The sequence below is a fragment of the Lotus japonicus genome, chromosome 4 (genome assembly GCF_012489685.1).
Source record: "Lotus japonicus ecotype B-129 chromosome 4, LjGifu_v1.2".
NCBI lineage: Eukaryota > Viridiplantae > Streptophyta > Magnoliopsida > Fabales > Fabaceae > Lotus > Lotus japonicus.
The window spans coordinates 61,152,743-61,170,933 of record NC_080044.1 but is presented as its reverse complement, the minus strand read 5'-3'; the positions used below and the strand labels follow the sequence as shown (position 1 = coordinate 61,170,933).

Here is an 18,191-nt window from a genome sequence, read left to right as displayed (position 1 = left end):
CGACCCAAAACCCTAAAAATCAGCCTGACACTTAAAATCGGTCGAAAACACTAAAAATCAGCCCGACACTTAAAATCGGTCGAAAACCAGAAAGTCATCCCAAAACCCTAAAAATCAGGCCGACACTTAAAATCGGTCGAAAACCAGAAAGTCGTCGCAAAACCCTTAAAATCGGCCCGACGCTCATCGGTCGAAAACTCAAAAATCGGCACAAAACCCTAAAAATCGGCCGAAAATGTGAAAGTCGTACCCAAACTCAAAAATCAACCCAAACCCTAAAAATCGGCCCTAAACCCTAAAAATCGGCCCTAAACCCTAAAAATCGGCCCAAAACCCGAAAGGTCGGGTCTTAGGTTTTTGGGTCAATTTTTCATTGTCGGGCCGATTTTTTGGGTTTTGTGCCGACTTTGAGTTTTAGGCCGATTTTTAAGAGTCGGGTCGATTTTTAGGGTTATGGGCTGATTTTTTAGTTTCGAGCCGACTTTCACTTTTTCGGCCTATTTTTAGGGTTTTCTGGCCATTTTAGGGTTTTGGGCCGCTTTTTAGGGTTTAGTATCAACTTTTGAGTTTTCGGCCAATTTTTGGGTTTTGTGTCGACTTTTGAGTTTTCGGCCGATTTTTTAGAGTTGGGCCGAATTTTAGGGTTTTGTGTCGACTTTTGAGTTTTCAGTCGATTTTTGAGAGTCGGGCCTATTTTTTGGGTTTTCGGCCGACTTTCGGTTTTTCAGCCACTTTTTAGGGTTTTGTGTTTACTTTTAAGTTTTCAGTCGATTTTTGAGAGTCTGGCTGATTTTTAGGGTTTTTGAACGACTTTCGGGTTTTCGACCGATTATATTAAGATAAAAAACAATTAAATGAAGGAAATTCAATTATATTACCCAAACAAAGAATTTTACAATTGAGGGATTTCACCATTTTATTCAAACAATAAAATTTGAAATTCAAGGGAATTCAATTGATTCCCTAGCATTTAAAATCCCTTGAATTTCTACAATCTCTCATCCGAACACAACCTTAATGTTTATTGTTATTGCACTGACCTCCCATAAGATTTATTATTATAACATTAACTCCAAATTATTCAATAGATATATGAAGGAGGAGAAATCAATGCATTTTACAAACTAGTGTGCAATAATAATAAACCTGAGGGAGGTAATTGTAATTTCTCCTTTATCATATTAAATTTAAATATTTCTAAGATGAATAGTATTATCAAAAATTTTACAAGTTGAACATTCAAATAACCCATTAATCAATAAAAATATTTTTTGTTAAAAATAATTATACATAAGGAAATTAAAGTATAAAAAATATTATAATGCCAATTTGTATCATGTATTATATTTTCACATTTGTTTTATAATTTCCAAACTATTGCATGGTTATATTTATAAAACAAAACATTAATTATTTTTTGGTATATCGGAAAATAATTAACATACATTATTTGAACAGTAATGAAAAAACTTATTTTGTTAATAATCATAAACAAATTAGAAAACACATTGAGAAATAATTGAAATTATTAAAAAATATTTTAATGTGGCAAATATGCAATCAACATAAAAATATTACAGTTAAAGAAAAATTATTATTAATATGACTTAAAAAAATTAAAATTTTATTTTCCCATTCACCAAAAAAAATTAGACTTTAATCACTAATATTAAAGTTTTCCAAGAGAATTATTTTATAAAACAATTTAAATAACAAATACAAAAGTTCCCATGCCATAGGCTGATAGGAAAATGTTATTATACTATATATAGAGGCCTAGATATAGCCCAGCAGCATTGAAATGCAGTGAGACATGATACATACAGATCGGAATCCAGGTATAGTTATCACTAATCAAATGCCTTAATTTTGATTGACTATATATGCTTTTGAATTTATCAATATGAAAAGTTGTACAATGTAATATATTAATTAGTCTTCTATTGATCATTTGTAGGACGAAGCATCCAAGGGGGAAGATTAATGGTGTTAGCTCGAGTTGGAGTAGGAGTAGGAGTTGGAGTTCTTTCATCACATCTGGCTTCTGGGGAGCCTCTGCATCAAAATCAAATCAATAAATGACTTAATTAGTAATTTGAGTTGCAAATTAAAGTAGGAATAGAACTAATGTAGTGCATGTTAAAATGAGTGATGCCTCTAAGCTTGCTTGGTTGATGCATCATTGCATATGGCTATATGTTGCCTTTGTGCCTGTTTAGTTAATCATCTCATCTTTAAAAAGTAACAAACTTAAACAAGCAGTGAGGAGTACACACTACATAGGGTCTATTTTGCTGGTTGAAATGTTATTTTTCTCATTTTAAATTTCAGACATACAAATAATGTAAACATCCGATAAATACCTCATTATTTTCTCTCTAACTCTTTTTTCTATCATATAGCATAGTTATTACTACTCTTTTCACTTTATTTTTCACTCCGGATGTTTGTTGAATGTCTACACAATACATATGTCAACAAATCACTTTTCTAAAAAATAACCAACATATTCTTGGTGTATTTTTTCCTCACCAATACAAAATAACACTTAAGAATTAAGATGGGTACTAAGTAATAGAGTGATAAAGAAATATGTAAAGGGAATGTAAACATTGGTGTATGAAAATATGAGGATTGAAGATTTTTTCAACAAAGAGAAACATGGGTGAAGGGAGAGATTGGAATCTTCAAATTGTATCCTTCTATGTTCCACTAGTAAAGTTTTGATGTGAATTTAAAACCACCATATAAGTTTATAACTATCCCACGCACTCAAGTCTTAATTGTGGAACAAGAAATTGAGACAACATTTGAGGACAGAAGATCCTTATCAATTAAAAATGAACGTGTGCAGATGCATATGATAGAATAGGATATGCATATATTCCTTTCCTGTAATTAAGCAATTAGATCCCTATAATTATGTTGTGCATAATTAGCTAGTTGACTTTGATTGTATTGCTTTTGTATTTATACCTATTTCAGATGAATGAGGATTCACCCATTCAAACCATCTTACATGGTATCAGACTAAGATCCTCTGACCTAGTTCCTCATCCTATTTTATTCTTTTCCCTTTTTCCTCTTTCCACCTTCAGTCGCCGCTGCTTCTCCTTTTGCAGCCGTCGTGCCCGTGCCAACGCCTCAGATCCTTACTACCGCCGACATTGCCACCGCACCGCCGCCTGTTGTCCGCGCGAGCCACCACCGCGTCGTTTCTCTCCACAGCGCGAGCAGCTACGCCGCGCCACTTCCGCTTCTCCTCCTCCGTTCTGGACCTGCCGTCCAGCCCCTCGCCAGCCGTCTGCACCGCCGCCTGCCAACATCCAAGCAACCGCGCCCTCGGGCCGCCTCCAACCACCCCGATCTACCTCTCCTTCCAATCGGGTCCCTTCAACCCGCAGCAGATCTGTCTGCCCGTCACCAACACGTGACCAACACACCCGGTTCAGCCAGGACCACTTTGTCCCCTGAACCGGCCTCTCTAACCGGTTCACCCAGACCGGCTAGTTAAAAAAAAAACAACACAAAAAAAAATGTCTTCCACATCTTCCTCGAATCCTGCTATGGCACCTAGGCGGAGCTTTTCCGTATTCATGCTCGTTCCCACCGAGTCCTTCATCACATTGTCCCTGCTGCGGACAAACCTCCTCTAGACTACCAGTCACTGACCCTACTTATGATCAGTGGACCACTTTGGATGCCACGATCCTTCAGTGGATTCTTTCCACAATTTATGTCGATCTGATGACCACCATCATGGAGCCTAACTCCACTGCTTTCGCTGCTTGGACGCGTTTGGCATATCTTTTTCAGGGTAATCAGAACGCACGCGCGGTTACTCTAGAGCAGGAGTTCTCCAGTGTGCGGATGGTCACCTTTTCGAATGTCGCCGCCTACTGTCAGCGTCTGAAGACGCTTTCTAACCAGCTCTGTGATGTCGGTGCTCCTGTGACTAATCATTGTCTGGTTTTGCAGCTCATCTCTGGCCTTACTTATGCTTACAGGGGTGTTGCCACTTTGATTCGCCAGAGCAATCCCCTCCCCTCATTTCATCAGGCTTGCTCCATGCTTACTCTGGAGGAAGCCGGTCTGGCTAAGATGAAGCATGTTGAGCATCCTGCTGCCTATGTTGCTACTCAATCGCGTGCTTCTAATGCCTCTCCTCAGGGCTCTGATCGTCGGTCCTCCAACCGTTCTCGATCCCACAACTCTAAGGGTCGTGGTGGGAATCGTGGCAGCGTTGGCGGATCCCGCAGTGACACCTCTCCTCCGATGCCACCTCATCCGCAGTACTTTCCATACCAGCATTAGGGATGGGCCCCACCTCCGTGCCCATACCCTACCTCTTAGTGGACTCGTCCTTCTGCTCCTCCTCGGCAACCCGGCATTCTGGGCCAGCGTCCTCAGGCTTATGCTGCTTCGGCCTCACCCGTGCCCACTGACATTGCCACTGCCATGCACACCATGACACTTGCCCCTCCGGACAGCACATGGTACATGGACACTGGAGCATCATCTCATGTCGCAGCATCACAAGGTAATCTCACGCCTTATTCTAATTTAAGTCATCTTAATCAGAAACTGTATGTTGGTAGCGGACAGAGTATTCCAATTCAGGGTTCTGGACACACCACCCTCCCCACCGCCCACAAACACAAGCCTTTGACCCTTTCCCATGTCTTGCACACACCACAAATTGTTAAAAACTTGATTTCTGTGCGACAACTTACTACCGATAACAATGTTTCTGTTTGTTTTGACCCATATGGCTTTTCGGTTAATGATTTTCAGACGGGGATTCCACTCATGAGATGTAATAGTCCTGGCGACCTATACCCAATCACTCAGTCCTTTCCATTTGTTGGTCTAGCTCAGAGTCTCTGGCACAATCGTCTTGGTCATCCCATCTCTTCTGCCTTGCAGTCTCTTCGTAGTAATAAGTTCATTAGTTATGAGCATTTGAACTCTAGCACCGTTTGTGAGTCTTGTGTGTTTGGAAAACATGTTAGGTTGCCATTTGTTTCTTCTAATAATGTTACTGTGATGCCTTTTGACATTTTACACAGTGATTTATGGACTTCGCCTATTTTATCTTCCGCTGGTCACCGGTATTTTGTATTATTCTTAGATGATTTTACGGATTACTTGTGGACGTTTCCCTTAAGTACTAAATCTCAAGTTTTTGAAATGTTCACTTCTCTGTCGAATCAAATTCGCACGCACTTTTCCCAAAATGTCAAATGTCTTCAATGTGATAATGGACGAGAATTTGACAAGAACTCTTTTCATGCTTATTGTGCTGCTCATGGTCTTATTTTTCGCTTCTCCTGCCCACATACATCATCTCAAAATGGCAAGGCGGAGCGCAAAATACGCACCATCAACAACATGATTCGCATTCTTCTCGTTCATGCGTCTGTTCCTCCGTCCTTTTGGCATCATGCCCTTCAAATGGCTACCTATCTACTTAATATCATTCCCCGGAAATCTCTGTCTAAACTCTCTCCCACTCAACTTTTGTATCGTCGTGACCCGTCTTACACACATCTACGTGTGTTCGGTTGTCTTTGTTATCCTTTGGTTCCTTCCACTACCATTAACAAACTACAACCACGCTCCTCCCCGTGTGTCTTCCTAGGATACCCACTTCATCACAGAGGTTATAAGTGTTTTGATTTGTCGCACAGAAAAATCATTATTTCCCGACATGTCATCTTTGATGAGACTCAGTTTCCCTTTGCCACCATGACTACCCCTCCTCCCTCCAAGTATGACTGTTTCTCAGATCCTATACATCCCTCTATCATTCACCAGTGGACTAGTCCTGACCATAACCCCCCTCTTGTGGTCCCTCCATCCGTGACCACACCACCACTCCCCACGACCTCTTCCTCCTCTTCTGACTCCCTCCCATCTTCTCCTTCCCCTGCTTCACCGACTCAGCCTGTACCTCCTATCTGTACCATGGCCACTCGCAGCATGCGTGGTATCTACAAACCCGGAAAACTCTTCAATCTTTCTGTAACCATTGATGATCCCACCATCTCACCTCTTCCCAAAAACCCGAAGCTAGGTCTTTCAGACCCGAAATGGAAATCCGCAATGCAGTCTGAATTTGATGCTTTAATTAGAAATAAGACTTGGGATTTGGTTCCTCGTCCTAGTGATGTTAATATTATTCGCTGCATGTGGATTTTTCGTCATAAGACGAAAGCTAATGGTTGTTTTGAGTGTTATAAAGCTCGTCTTGTAGGTGATGGCCGGTCACAGATTGCAGGTGTTGATTGTGATGAGACCTTTAGTCCTGTGGTGAAACCAGCGACCATTCGCACAGTTCTCACCATTGCCCTCTCCAGGTCTTGGCCCATTCACCAGCTAGATGTTCAGAATGCTTTCCTCCATGGTGATCTGCATGAGACAGTCTACATGCATCAACCCCTTGGTTTCCGTGACCGTACTCATCCTGATTATGTGTGTCGCTTGCGGAAATCTCTTTATGGGTTGAAGCAAGCGCCTCGCGCTTGGTACCAGCGTTTTGCCGACTATGTCTCCACCATTGGGTTTCAGCATAGCACCTCTGATCACTCTCTTTTCATCTACAGACGAGGCTCTGACATGGCTTACCTCCTGCTTTATGTTGATGACATCATCCTCATCAGCTCTTCTCATGACCTTCGCAAATCTATCATGGCCCTTCTTGCCTCAGAGTTTGCTATGAAGGATCTGGGACCGTTGAGCTATTTTCTTGGCATTGTCATCACCGGACATGCAGGTGGACTTTTTCTCAGTCAGAGCACATATGCACGTGACATTATTGCTCGAGCCGGTATGGCATCGTGCAATCCTTCTGCCACTCCAGTTGACACCAAACAGAAACTCAGTACTTCTGCTGGTACTCCGTGTGATGATCCTACTTTATATCGGAGTCTTGCTGGGGCTTTGCAGTATCTCACGTTCACCCGTCCTGACATCTCTTATGCAGTTCAGCAGGTGTGTCTTCTCATGCATGCCCCACGCACAGAGCATATGCTTGCACTGAAGCGCATCCTTCGCTATCTTCAGGGCACTTTACAGTTTGGTGTGCATCTTCATCCTTCTCCTATCGAGAAGCTTATTTCCTACACTGATGTAGATTGGGGGGGATGTCCCAACCTCATTTCTTGGTCGTCCAAGAGACAACCCACGCTTTCCCGGTCCAGTGCTAAGGCTGAGTACCGAGGCGTTGCTAATGTGGTTTCTGAATCATGTTGGCTACGCAACCTGCTTTTGGAACTTCACTTTCCTCTTTCTCAGGCTACTTTGGTCTACTGTGATAATGTTAGTGCCATCTACTTATCCGGCAATCCTGTCCAGCATCAGCGTACTAAACACATTGAGATGGACATTCACTTCGTTCGAGAGAAGGTCGCTCGTGGTCAGACACGCATCCTTCATGTTCCTTCTCGTCACCAGATTGTGGATATCTTTACCAAAGGTCTCCCTCGAGTTCTATTTGATGATTTTCGGACCAATCTCAGCGTCAGTGAACCTCCCGCTTCGACTGCGGGGGTGTGATAGAATAGGATATGCATATATTCCTTTCTTGTAATTAAGCAATTGGATCCCTATAATTATGTCGTGCATAATTAGCTAGTTGACTTTGATTGTATTGCTTTTGTATTTATATCTATTTCAGATGAATGAGGATTCACCCATTCAAACCATCTTACAGCATATACAGGTAACAGAGAGAGTTGGTCAGTTTGAAGCCTTTAAGATTTCATGCATGCATCAATGAAAAAGACACTAACCCAATGTTCATGGACTCCAATGGTTGAGTTACTAGGCCAGAGGCAACATTTGCACTATTTTGAAGCCCCTCTTGCTCCTCTTGGGTGGTGATGGCCTTCTCTTTTTCCTTTATCTGCTTTTCACTCAAATCATGTTGTCATTAACTGTGAGATTTTGAATCCAAACAGCATAATTGAGCTGTGATAAAACAAAAACGTACCTTCTTGGTCAGCAAGTTGTTTTGTTCCTGAAGTGCCTTATCCTGCATCATTTCACACAAGTACTTGTATGACTTAACAGCTGATCAATCTAAAACATTTTGTCAATGAAAACATTGTGTACATATCGTTAAAATTGAAGTTAGAAATATTACATCGATCAAGCATTTACAACATCCAAGTTGATTTGCCAATGTTTTGACCTAAAAGTTTTCACTAATAAGAGTAATTTAGCAAATAGTATAGTCGAAAGCGACTCTCACTGGAAATGCGCAGATCATTCATACTACTGTAACGAAATTGTCAAGGTATCACATTGACTAGATATAACTAAATAAGTTCTTATAAAGCATAGCAACCCTCACATTTGAGCTAGCTTTTCGAGTAGAATTTGGCTTAATTCAAATTCTAATATGATATTCTAGATGTGTAGTTCTGGACTTGAAAAGTATGTGCTAAGGTCTGACGTCTACTAGAGTCAAACCTGACCCAAATTTTTATAAAAACCTTATAGCCAATCTTGCATTCTTCTTTTTAAAGGAAAGGAGAGGACAAAGAAATATTGTTCCTTATCACTTATGTAATTGATAGTATGCTATGCCATATTCATTGCATGTCTTGTTCAGCTCACAGATGTTAGAACTCATTTAGGCCGTTGATCATTTCAAAATTATACTAACTCCAAAATCAATTCTGTGATGAAGTTGTAAATCCTAGCTTTTGAAGTTTACATAGTGTGTGCTTGGTACCACATTCAGAAGCCTTGGAATCAGGGTTATAAAACTCGGACCGGTGATCGACTCGGTCGAGACACTGGGTCAATGGTTCAACCACTGGGTCACTGGTTCGATTGTTTAACTCGGTTCATATTAAAAAATCATATAATTTATAAAACTAACCTTAGCATAGCATATATATAAAATAATATGCATTTTCTTTTATAAGAAGCAAAGTGGCTTAGTGGAAATTTTGATAGCTTTCCTCCCTCTAGGTCCTGTGTTCAACTCCTAGGTATGATAAATTTTTATAGTTTGTGTGTTTTCCATTTATAATTATACATTATTAATAATTTAATGTGTACAAGATTGACCATAGAGCAACTTGGTCAAGTGGTTATGTATCTTGCCTATATTCTCATGGGACTGAGTTCGAATTCCATCTGGAATACTTTTTGTTAAATTATATTTATCACAAGGAAAAACAGTTTTGACAAAAAAAAAAATCACCGATCCAAATAAAAACCGGCCGAGTCACCGGTTTATCCCTTGAACCGGCCGGTCCAAACCGGTTCATAACAGTTGAATTGCATGGCCGATCCATTTAATGGCTCGGACCGGTTAGGGGTCCGATTCCCGATTCAATCAGTCGAACCGGCCAGTCCGGTCCGAGTTTTATAACACTGCTTGGAATCAACTCTCATTGACAAGAATCACCTTTGGGTGGTTATATAGATTTTGTCAATCAATTTAGAGAATTGAGTTTCACAACATTATCCTATAGAAATCAGTTTTGCCATAAACATAACCTGACATAAATAACTTCACTTTCAACTCAATTTTAGGATAATAAATTTTACCAAAATCCATTTTATCCAAAATCAGTTCCAACATTGTTGATCGATCTAAAATTACTTCATTCACAATCAATTCTGACAACATTGATCCTAATATATACTCAATAAAAACATAGATGCAGGCAAGAAAGACTGACCTTTTTTTGAAGCTCTGAAATAGATTCAAACAAGGCTTGGTTCTGCATACCCCCATAATGACTATGATATTAAGTTCAAACCTCAAAACTACATCGCCAAAACTGTGTGGGTAGCAAAGTTTTACTTTACCTTTCGTGATCTAATGTGTTTGAGAGCGGAATCAAGTTGCTGTTCCAAATTCTGAAGCTGCTTGAGACTTAAGCTATCCAGCTCTTCTCCCATGAAATTCCTGAAACAAATCCACTTACACTGTCATACTCATTGCATAATTTATTATACACAACAATCAACACTAGCAGCCCTTGCTCGCACATATTTATTACCTTTGATTTCTCTGTAAGACTTCCATCCTAGCCTTAAGCTTTGCATGTTCAAGAACCCAATTTTCCTAACAATGCATTCAGGTAATGAAATCAGTACTCAACATATACCTTCTTGATTTTGAATTGTAAATTAAAGGGAGTGTTGTAGTTCATGAATTAGAAACTTCTCTAGGAATGTATGCACCAAATATCTTTGAGTGAAGAGCTTAAGCGCTATTGTCAATAAGTGTTTATCGCATATTGCATTTATTCATAAGCTAATATGAGAAGTTTACTAAAATAAACCCAAAATAAGATACAGGTAAGTATAAATACTTATTCATAAACTAATCTAAACACCTTATAAAAATAAACTCAAGACAGCTTTTAGACGCTTTTGAATGAATGAATGTGAAAATTTGTTAAACAACTCATTAAGCGCTTATAGAAATAAGCTCTTATCACATAAGGTTTGAGAAATTTGTTAAAATAAAATGGAAATAGGTTATAAGATAAGCATAAGCTAATCTTAACAACTTATAAAAGTAAACTCAAAACAACTTATAGGAAAGCCGCAAGAGTTATTTGGATAGCAACTTATTAGTGCTTATTAAAATTAGAACTTATCTACTAAAAAACACTAAATATGCTCTAATAAGTGCTTTTTTGTTTGCATCCAAACGGGCACATTAAATTGTCCCAAACTTTTGTTAGAGAAAGGATAGGATAATCTCTAATTTACATCAATTAGTAAACCAAGCAAAACCCGGTCGGAAGAAAAGAAAAATAAAATCAAGACTCATGGAAAGGAGGCGAAGACGTACACTTGGAGCCTGATCATTTGCATCAGCCTGCCTCTTATCTGCATATGAATATCTCTCATACCGTTCAAGAATTCTTTCCATACTGTTAAAAGAAATAAAAGTAACAGTCAGCAGAGATATATCTCATGAGATTCTGAAAAATAAATATAATTTTGTACTTTAAAATAAAAGGATACATTATTTAACGTTTGAATGAAAAGACATTTAAAGAAAGCAAATAATAACTGTGATTTAGAATTTAAGTTAGGCAAAGCTTGATTAGGATTCAAGAATTTTGGTCATCTTTCTAGTCATGTGGCGGCTTCTCAACACGTTTTCTCAAGCTCGGGTTGAACAACTAAAATGTGGAATTTGTAGGAATAAATATATAATGACTTATATATGGACATTAGTCTCCAATAAGTTAAATCTAACTGTACCCTAAATATAGTATAAAATCATTTGTTATTTATCTTAACATTTAATTAAACTTCTGGAATAAGCCATAAACTATGCGTAACCAACAACCCATAAACACATTAGTATCTGGAGGAAGAAATCTACTTTACACAAGCAGACTAATAAAGGTTTCCAATAGGATAGCATTTTGCATGCAAGCAGCAAAAGGGATAATAGCTTTGTCTTTTAGTGGTCAGCTCACATATGTTTCTTTATTTGCATATAGTCTTATAGTCATCTCTATACATCATTTAAAAATGAAAACATTACAGCTCTCGGAAATTTTGGTTTTACAATTAGAAAAATGGGAATTGACAATATACGGTTCCAATATACGGTTCTAAATATTTATATATTTATATACTTCTGAAAATTTTGGTTTTCTATTATTAAATTAATAAGAAATCATAACTAATAATATAAAAAAGGATTAATTGGGCTGAATCAGAATTAAAATGAAATTTTTTGGACTAAGAGTTTTAGACTAAATAACAACTACATTGACAAGTATCATAATATGAGATTATGCAACGGCGCCTAGTTCTGATAAAAGCAGACTATGAATCAAAGAAAAGCACACTATAGTAGCGTTTTGTAGGCAGATGGGAAGGGAACGGAACAGGACATATGAGTTCCGTTTCTGTGTTTGTCATGTATTTAAGATAGAACGGAACAAGACAAAAGACTGCAGGAACGGGACACTTTGGTTCCCTAAAAAAGGGTGGAACGGAAGTGGACTGGGCGAGCCCCTAGAGGGGAAACGCCCAGCATGTATCCCGCCCTGAGGCGGGGCCCTGGCCTTCAGTTGGGCCTTGACCTCGGAGGCCCAATTGGCCCAATAGGTAGTACCCAAGCTCTATAAATAGGGGGTAGTTATCAAGTGAAGGGAACTTTCCAGGTCAAAGATCCTAATCTGATCAAGTACCTTGAGCGGGTACGGTATTTGATGACACTCTTTCAAGAGGTAGTGGCAGCGCCAGGACAGGATTTTTCCCCTTGATGAGGCGGGGAAGGCATGGAGCCCGCATCATGTGTTGAGGGCGGGCTAGGAGGCGCATCTTGGCGAGGAGGAGACTTTGGGGTTTCATTTTCTTTTTCCTTATCTCCAATAGGAGTGTCGGAAGATGCAGCAGCTTTTGTGGCGTTAACGCCGGCGGAGGCGACTGTGGCGCCAATAGAGGACTCAGCGGCAGCAGCAGCGGTCGCACCGGCGGAGGCAGGAGAAGAAGCCGGTACGGCGGTTGGCTCGGTAGCTGCGGCGACAGAGGCTTCAGCGACATTTTTGCCTTTAGGCGCAGCAGCAGTGGTGGGCTGAGCGCCAGGGTTGGATGTGCCGGCGTTGGAGGAGGCTTTGGTCAATCTTCTCCTCTTGGGAGCTTTGGTGCTCTCGGCTTGGTTTGCTCGTCAAGTCAGTGGACTGGGCAACTGAAAATGCTAGTTTCCTTTTGCTCACGCCATGTTGGCGGTATAGTTAACTTCTCTTTTCTCAAGCCATGTTGGCAGTGTAGATTCCGGTGTACAAACAGCATTTAAAAGACACCCTTAGCTCTCGTACCTCGAGCTCGGTGTCTTGTGGACTAGTGGACTGGGCGAGCCCCTAGAGGGGCAACGCCCAGCATGTATCCCGCCCTGAGGCGGGGCCCTGGCCTTCAGTTGGGCCTTGACCTCGGAGGCCCAATTGGCCCAATAGGTAGTACCCAAGCTCTATAAATAGGGGGTAGTTATCAATTGGAGGGGACTTTTGGCTCATTTGATGAAATAACACTTGAAATTCAGCACTCTCTCTCATTCTCACTCTCTCTTGGCACAATCCCTCTACCTCTAGGTACTATGCCTCTCTTCAATGTCCATTCCTAGAACAGGAAGGGAACAGAACGAAACACTCTCTTAAAATTTTTGCACGGTCAAAAATATCTCTAATATATATTTGTAAGCACTTATTATATTTGTAGACAAAGTTAAATGAAAATCTATTTTTTCAAAAAAAAATCACTTAAAATAAAATCAATTATTTTTTCAAAAGTAAAATCACTTTTTGTAAGCAATGATAAACGAGCCAATTAGAGTGCGTTTGATTCAACTTATTTTGGAAAAATCACTTTTTAATAAAAAAATCACTTTAAAAATCAAAAAATCACTTTTTGTGTTTGTTTCAGCTGAAGCTAAAAACAGATTATTTGAAAACAGTTACTTTAACTTATTATGAAAATATATGATGATAGATGAGAGGAGATAAAAAAAAGTGATTTTAATTAGAGTAGTCAAACACGAATCAACTCAATTAAAATAAATTAATTATTTTTTCAAAAGTAAAATCACTTTTTGTAAGCAATGATAAATGAGCCAATTAGAGTGCGTTTGATTCAACTTATTTTGGAAAAATCAATTTTTAATCAAAAAATCACTTTTTAATCAAAAAAATCACTTTTTAATCAAAAAATCACTTTTAAAATAAATAAAAAAATCACTTTTTGTGTTTGTTTCAACTGAAAACAGATTATTTGAAACAGTTGCTTTAGCTTATCATGAAAATCTATGATGATAGATGAGAGAAGATTAAAAAAAAGTGATTTTAATTAGAATAGTCAAACACGAATCAACTTATGAATTTCTCAAAATCTCTATAAAAAAAACTATAGTTAAAAATTAATATTTTTTAATCTAAACAAACGCACTTAAATAGCTTAAATAAATAATTCGGTTATTTTTTTTCAATAGCATACTAAAACAACTTAAACAATATATAAGTGATTATTTTAAAGAAATAAGTGATTATTTTCATGAAGTAAGTAATAACAAACGGTTTCTATGCAAAATGTTTAATTGAGTTCAATTTGTTTTACTCAATCAAATACTCCCTCCGGTCCTATTTATAAGCATGAAAGAGAAGAAAAATCTTGGTCATTTTTATAAGAACCAAATGAAAGTTTGAGCTATATTAATTAATTTTTTCCAATGATGCCCTTATTAATTATAACTTGTAAAATGTGTCTCATTATTTATTCTCTCTCTTTCCCACTTTCAAATACTAATAACAAAGGGTAATTTTGGAAGTTTATTTTGATTCAAGACAAATTTAATGCACTTTATCTAGTTTAACTACATTTCTTAAACTATGTGAATTTTTTTTTATTGCTTATAAATAGGACCGGAGGGAGTATTAAACATGAAGGGTTATATACGTAATTAAAATCATGGTTCTGTTCTAATGACTTAGAGTTACCAAACACAACACACAGAACATTATTGTCATGTTCCATCTTGTTCTGTCCCGTTCCGTTATGTTCTGTCATATTCCATTCTATCACCAAACGCTACCTATGACTCAACACAGACTTTACCCGCAATATTAGGGGTTCAAATTCCAGAATCTGGGTGAATGAGTGACATAACTAAGGAGGTGAATGATACTAGCTACCTTGGGAAGTAAAAGGTAACGTTATGACTTACGAGCAAAAAATGGCTATAAAAGAGAAAAATGATTATTTCGACACTTTTTTTTCTAATATTATTTTTCTCATGGGATAAAATTCATAGAAAATCCATTAAATTATATTGAGTCACCTAATTTAGTGGGAACTATATAGATTTTATCCAATTAAACAAACAGTATTAGAAAAAGAATGTGGAAAGTAAATGTTAATTTCTTCATTTATCTTCGATAAAATAGATACTACCGACATAGGCAGAGAAGAACGTCAGGTGAGGTCAGGTGCTGCTTAGCTACCAAATAGAGCACAGAGCTGGGTGGGTAAAGTGTCAGTGTGTGGGCGAATTCATAGCTATAGCAGCCAGCAAGAAACACAGCTGGTATAGATATTTCATGCAGTAGTGTTATGCATTGAGCCTTTCCTAACATTAATTGCATCGCGTATAACTTTGAATGAAAATATTAATGTTTGAAAAGTTTAGTTGAAATTAATTCCGAAATAAAATTAACTATGAGATTTACAATTCAATTTCATACCGTTTTCCAACAAATTTATTTTTTTATAAATATCTCAAAACATAAATTACTTTACTTTTATTATAATTAATTTTATCGAAATCAATCGTCACAAAGAACACTCATCTCCTTTCATATCACTTTAATCACTTTTAAAATTCACTGAAATTCACTTTAATCCTATTTAAAATTCTCACACTTATATTTTCTAAGCAAAATCATGAAAAATTAAATCAAAATAATTATTATATATTCCGCTCAAAATTTAACAAAATATTATATTTCAACAGCTTTTAAATTACAAAAAAATATTACAAATCCCACTTTTCCATCTTTAAACCCTAACCTCATATACTACAAATCTTTCAAAATTCATTGAAATTCACTTAAATTCTAACCTTAAACTTTTAAAATGATTCCATATCTTCAATCCAATATATAAACCCTGAATTTTTTTAAATGAAAATTTAAGAATCGTACATATATATATGACACTTGCATATCGTGTATAATTTTATTGGGGTTGTACTGTCAAGCTGGCTCGTTTTTATTGGGGTTGTACTCTCCCTTTAAGGATTTTGTCCTTAAGGGTTTTTTTGTGTGGATGATAATACATAATCCTTTATTTTTCAAAAAAAAATAATATATATATATATATATGCCACTTGACATACTTATCAAATCAACTTGAATTTTAAACAATTACTCAATTATCTAAAATAAAATCAAAATATTAAAATCAAACATATAGTCCAAACTAATAGGTTAGAAGTGCAATTAAAGACTTAAAAAATACATTCAAGTGAAAACTATATTTTATCAAACATTGCTGTAAAATCTAAGTGACAAAAAGTCAAAAACTAATCATAATTTATTACTAAAAAATTTTAATTTATTGGCCTATAAATTATATAGTAGAGTTGAAGTATAAATAAAACAGTAGCATTTGTGAAACTTCTTTTTCCGCTTAATCGCACTTTGGTCCACCTAATTTCGACAATGTATGATTTTAGCCGTCATTAATTTTTTTCAGATTAACGCCTTCAATTTTTTAATTATTACAATATTCAAGTTCATTTATCATTATTATTCTATTCAATACTCTCAAACCTCTTAAGAAAAATCTTCACAAATTGAATTTTTTTTTTGGTACATCCGAAAGGAAATTGAATTAATTTAATCGTTGTATACATTAGTCTCGTAAAAAACTCAGTAGTTAAAATATTAAATTTTAATTATTAAAAAATCTCAATTTCCCACATCTTTAAAATCCAATCTTAATCCTATGAAATGCTTAAAAAATCAAAATCTCACTAATTTTCTTACTAATAACCTATTAAAATTGTACCACACATTTCTAATCCATTATAAACTCTACCAATTCAAAAATAAAAAAGAAAAACTTATACTTTAATGCTTATAAAAATTGAGAAAATTGACATTTTTTTAATTTTAAAAGTAAGGGACTTAATTAACTCCAAAAAGGTAGCTAGGGGCACCAATTATGCAACTAAGCATTTTTTTAACAAATTTGACCCAATGGATCATATACACAACCCCTATTAGTTAAGTTCAAAAAACAAAAAAAATTAAGATACAACTTACACTGGTTGAAATGAAAATAGATTGATTTTTTTTTTTTGAAATTTAGATTGAATTTAAACCTAAAACAAAATCAATTGAATGAAAGAAAACCAAATCATATATATCTGGGATGGCTTTTGTTTCCATGATGGTATCAATCTAAGCTAACTCAAGGCCTAGCTCCCCGTCCTTTCTATCTTGACACCTCTGGTTAACCAAAATAAGATAAAAGCGAGTACATAGCTACTGTTTGCTGACAAAAGTGCAAAGTGTATGAAGATTGCAAGGCGAAAGCCTACTATTAATTTGATATTTACGTATCACAAATAAATATATATTTCAGAGAGATGAAAAAATATTAAGAGTTAACTAATGATATGAAATATGAACATGAACATGATGATGGTGATGATGAACACAACGTACCAGGGGTCGCTGGAGTACTCGTAAAGCTTTCCTTTAGTGGAGAAAACGATGAGAGCCACTTCAGCATCGCAAAGCACTGAGATCTCGTTGGCTTTCTTCAGCAAACCAGACCTTCTCTTTGAAAATGTTACCTGTCTGTTGATCTTGTTCTCGATCCTCTTCAACTGCACTCTTCCCCGGCCCATTTTTCTTCAAATTAACTCCTTCTTCTACACTTAAATCAACACATCATAACCATATTTCAGTGTTTGTTGGATAAGCAAAGAAAATGGAGAAATTGATCGATCGAAGAAGATAGGGGAAATGAAGAGTCAAGGCATTTTGTTGTGTTTGGTTGCTTGTTATGTGTGTTTTTAATGATAAAAAGAAAAAGAAAAGGGAATATGATTGGCCAGTATTAATATTCGGGGGGGAAACCGCTATAGGATCAAAATGGTGGTTTTGAGAAATTTGAGTGGTTTCATCAAAGATGTTGTCGACATGTGATTGGCTAGAACCACTGTCCTATATTATGTAGGCCCACTGTCCCACACTAGTCTCTAAGTTATTCTTACAAAATATCACCGCGCGCGTTTATTCTTTACTTTTACAATTTTTTATACTACAACAATATCTTCATTTGTTTAAGTTTAATTAACGTGTACTAACACTATAAATTTTTTTTTACACATTTATTCAATTACAATTTATCAGTTTTTTATGTCATGAATTCATCTCTTTTTGTCCTTTTCTATCTCCCACTTTGATGTAAGAAAAAATTGTATAATATAAATCCACTCACCTTTAAAAAGTGGAAATAAAGTAGAGATAATATATAATTGAAAGGAAAGAGTGAAATCGATAAAAAGTGGAGTGAAAATAAAGTGAATAAGTGAATGAATTTTGGGTCATTGCTAGCTCATATAACTATAACTTCTCTGGAAAATTGATTTCGATCCCTCGTATAGGTTAAAGTATGTGACATGTCAT

The 18,191-nt window shown here is 36.7% G+C and overlaps 1 protein-coding gene across 1 annotated transcript; it reads right to left on the bottom strand.

Annotated features, from left to right (window-relative positions):
* Positions 1-1,664: 1,664 nt before the first annotated feature.
* On the bottom strand, positions 1,665-17,585 carry LOC130711504 (truncated transcription factor CAULIFLOWER A-like). The gene is made up of 8 exons (XM_057561170.1): positions 17,223-17,585; positions 10,829-10,910; positions 10,026-10,090; positions 9,832-9,931; positions 9,702-9,743; positions 7,994-8,035; positions 7,794-7,906; positions 1,665-2,055 (listed from the first exon to the last, which is right to left on the bottom strand). The coding sequence occupies exons 1-8, from the start codon at positions 17,405-17,407 to the stop codon at positions 1,941-1,943; spliced, it is 744 nt and encodes a 247-aa protein (XP_057417153.1). The 5' UTR covers positions 17,408-17,585; the 3' UTR covers positions 1,665-1,940.
* Positions 17,586-18,191: the final 606 nt, after the last annotated feature.

Bases quoted from the DNA above. Each gene is read 5' to 3' on its own strand.
- LOC130711504 (XM_057561170.1), bottom strand. From the start codon at position 17,407: ATGGGCCGGGGAAGAGTGCAGTTGAAGAGGATCGAGAACAAGATCAAC. The intron at 10,091-10,828 runs GTACGTCTTCGC...ATGCATTGTTAG, and splicing joins CAAATGATCAGGCTCCAAGT to GAAAATTGGGTTCTTGAACA. The intron at 9,744-9,831 runs GTAAAGTAAAAC...GGGGGTATGCAG, and splicing joins AACACATTAGATCACGAAAG to AACCAAGCCTTGTTTGAATC.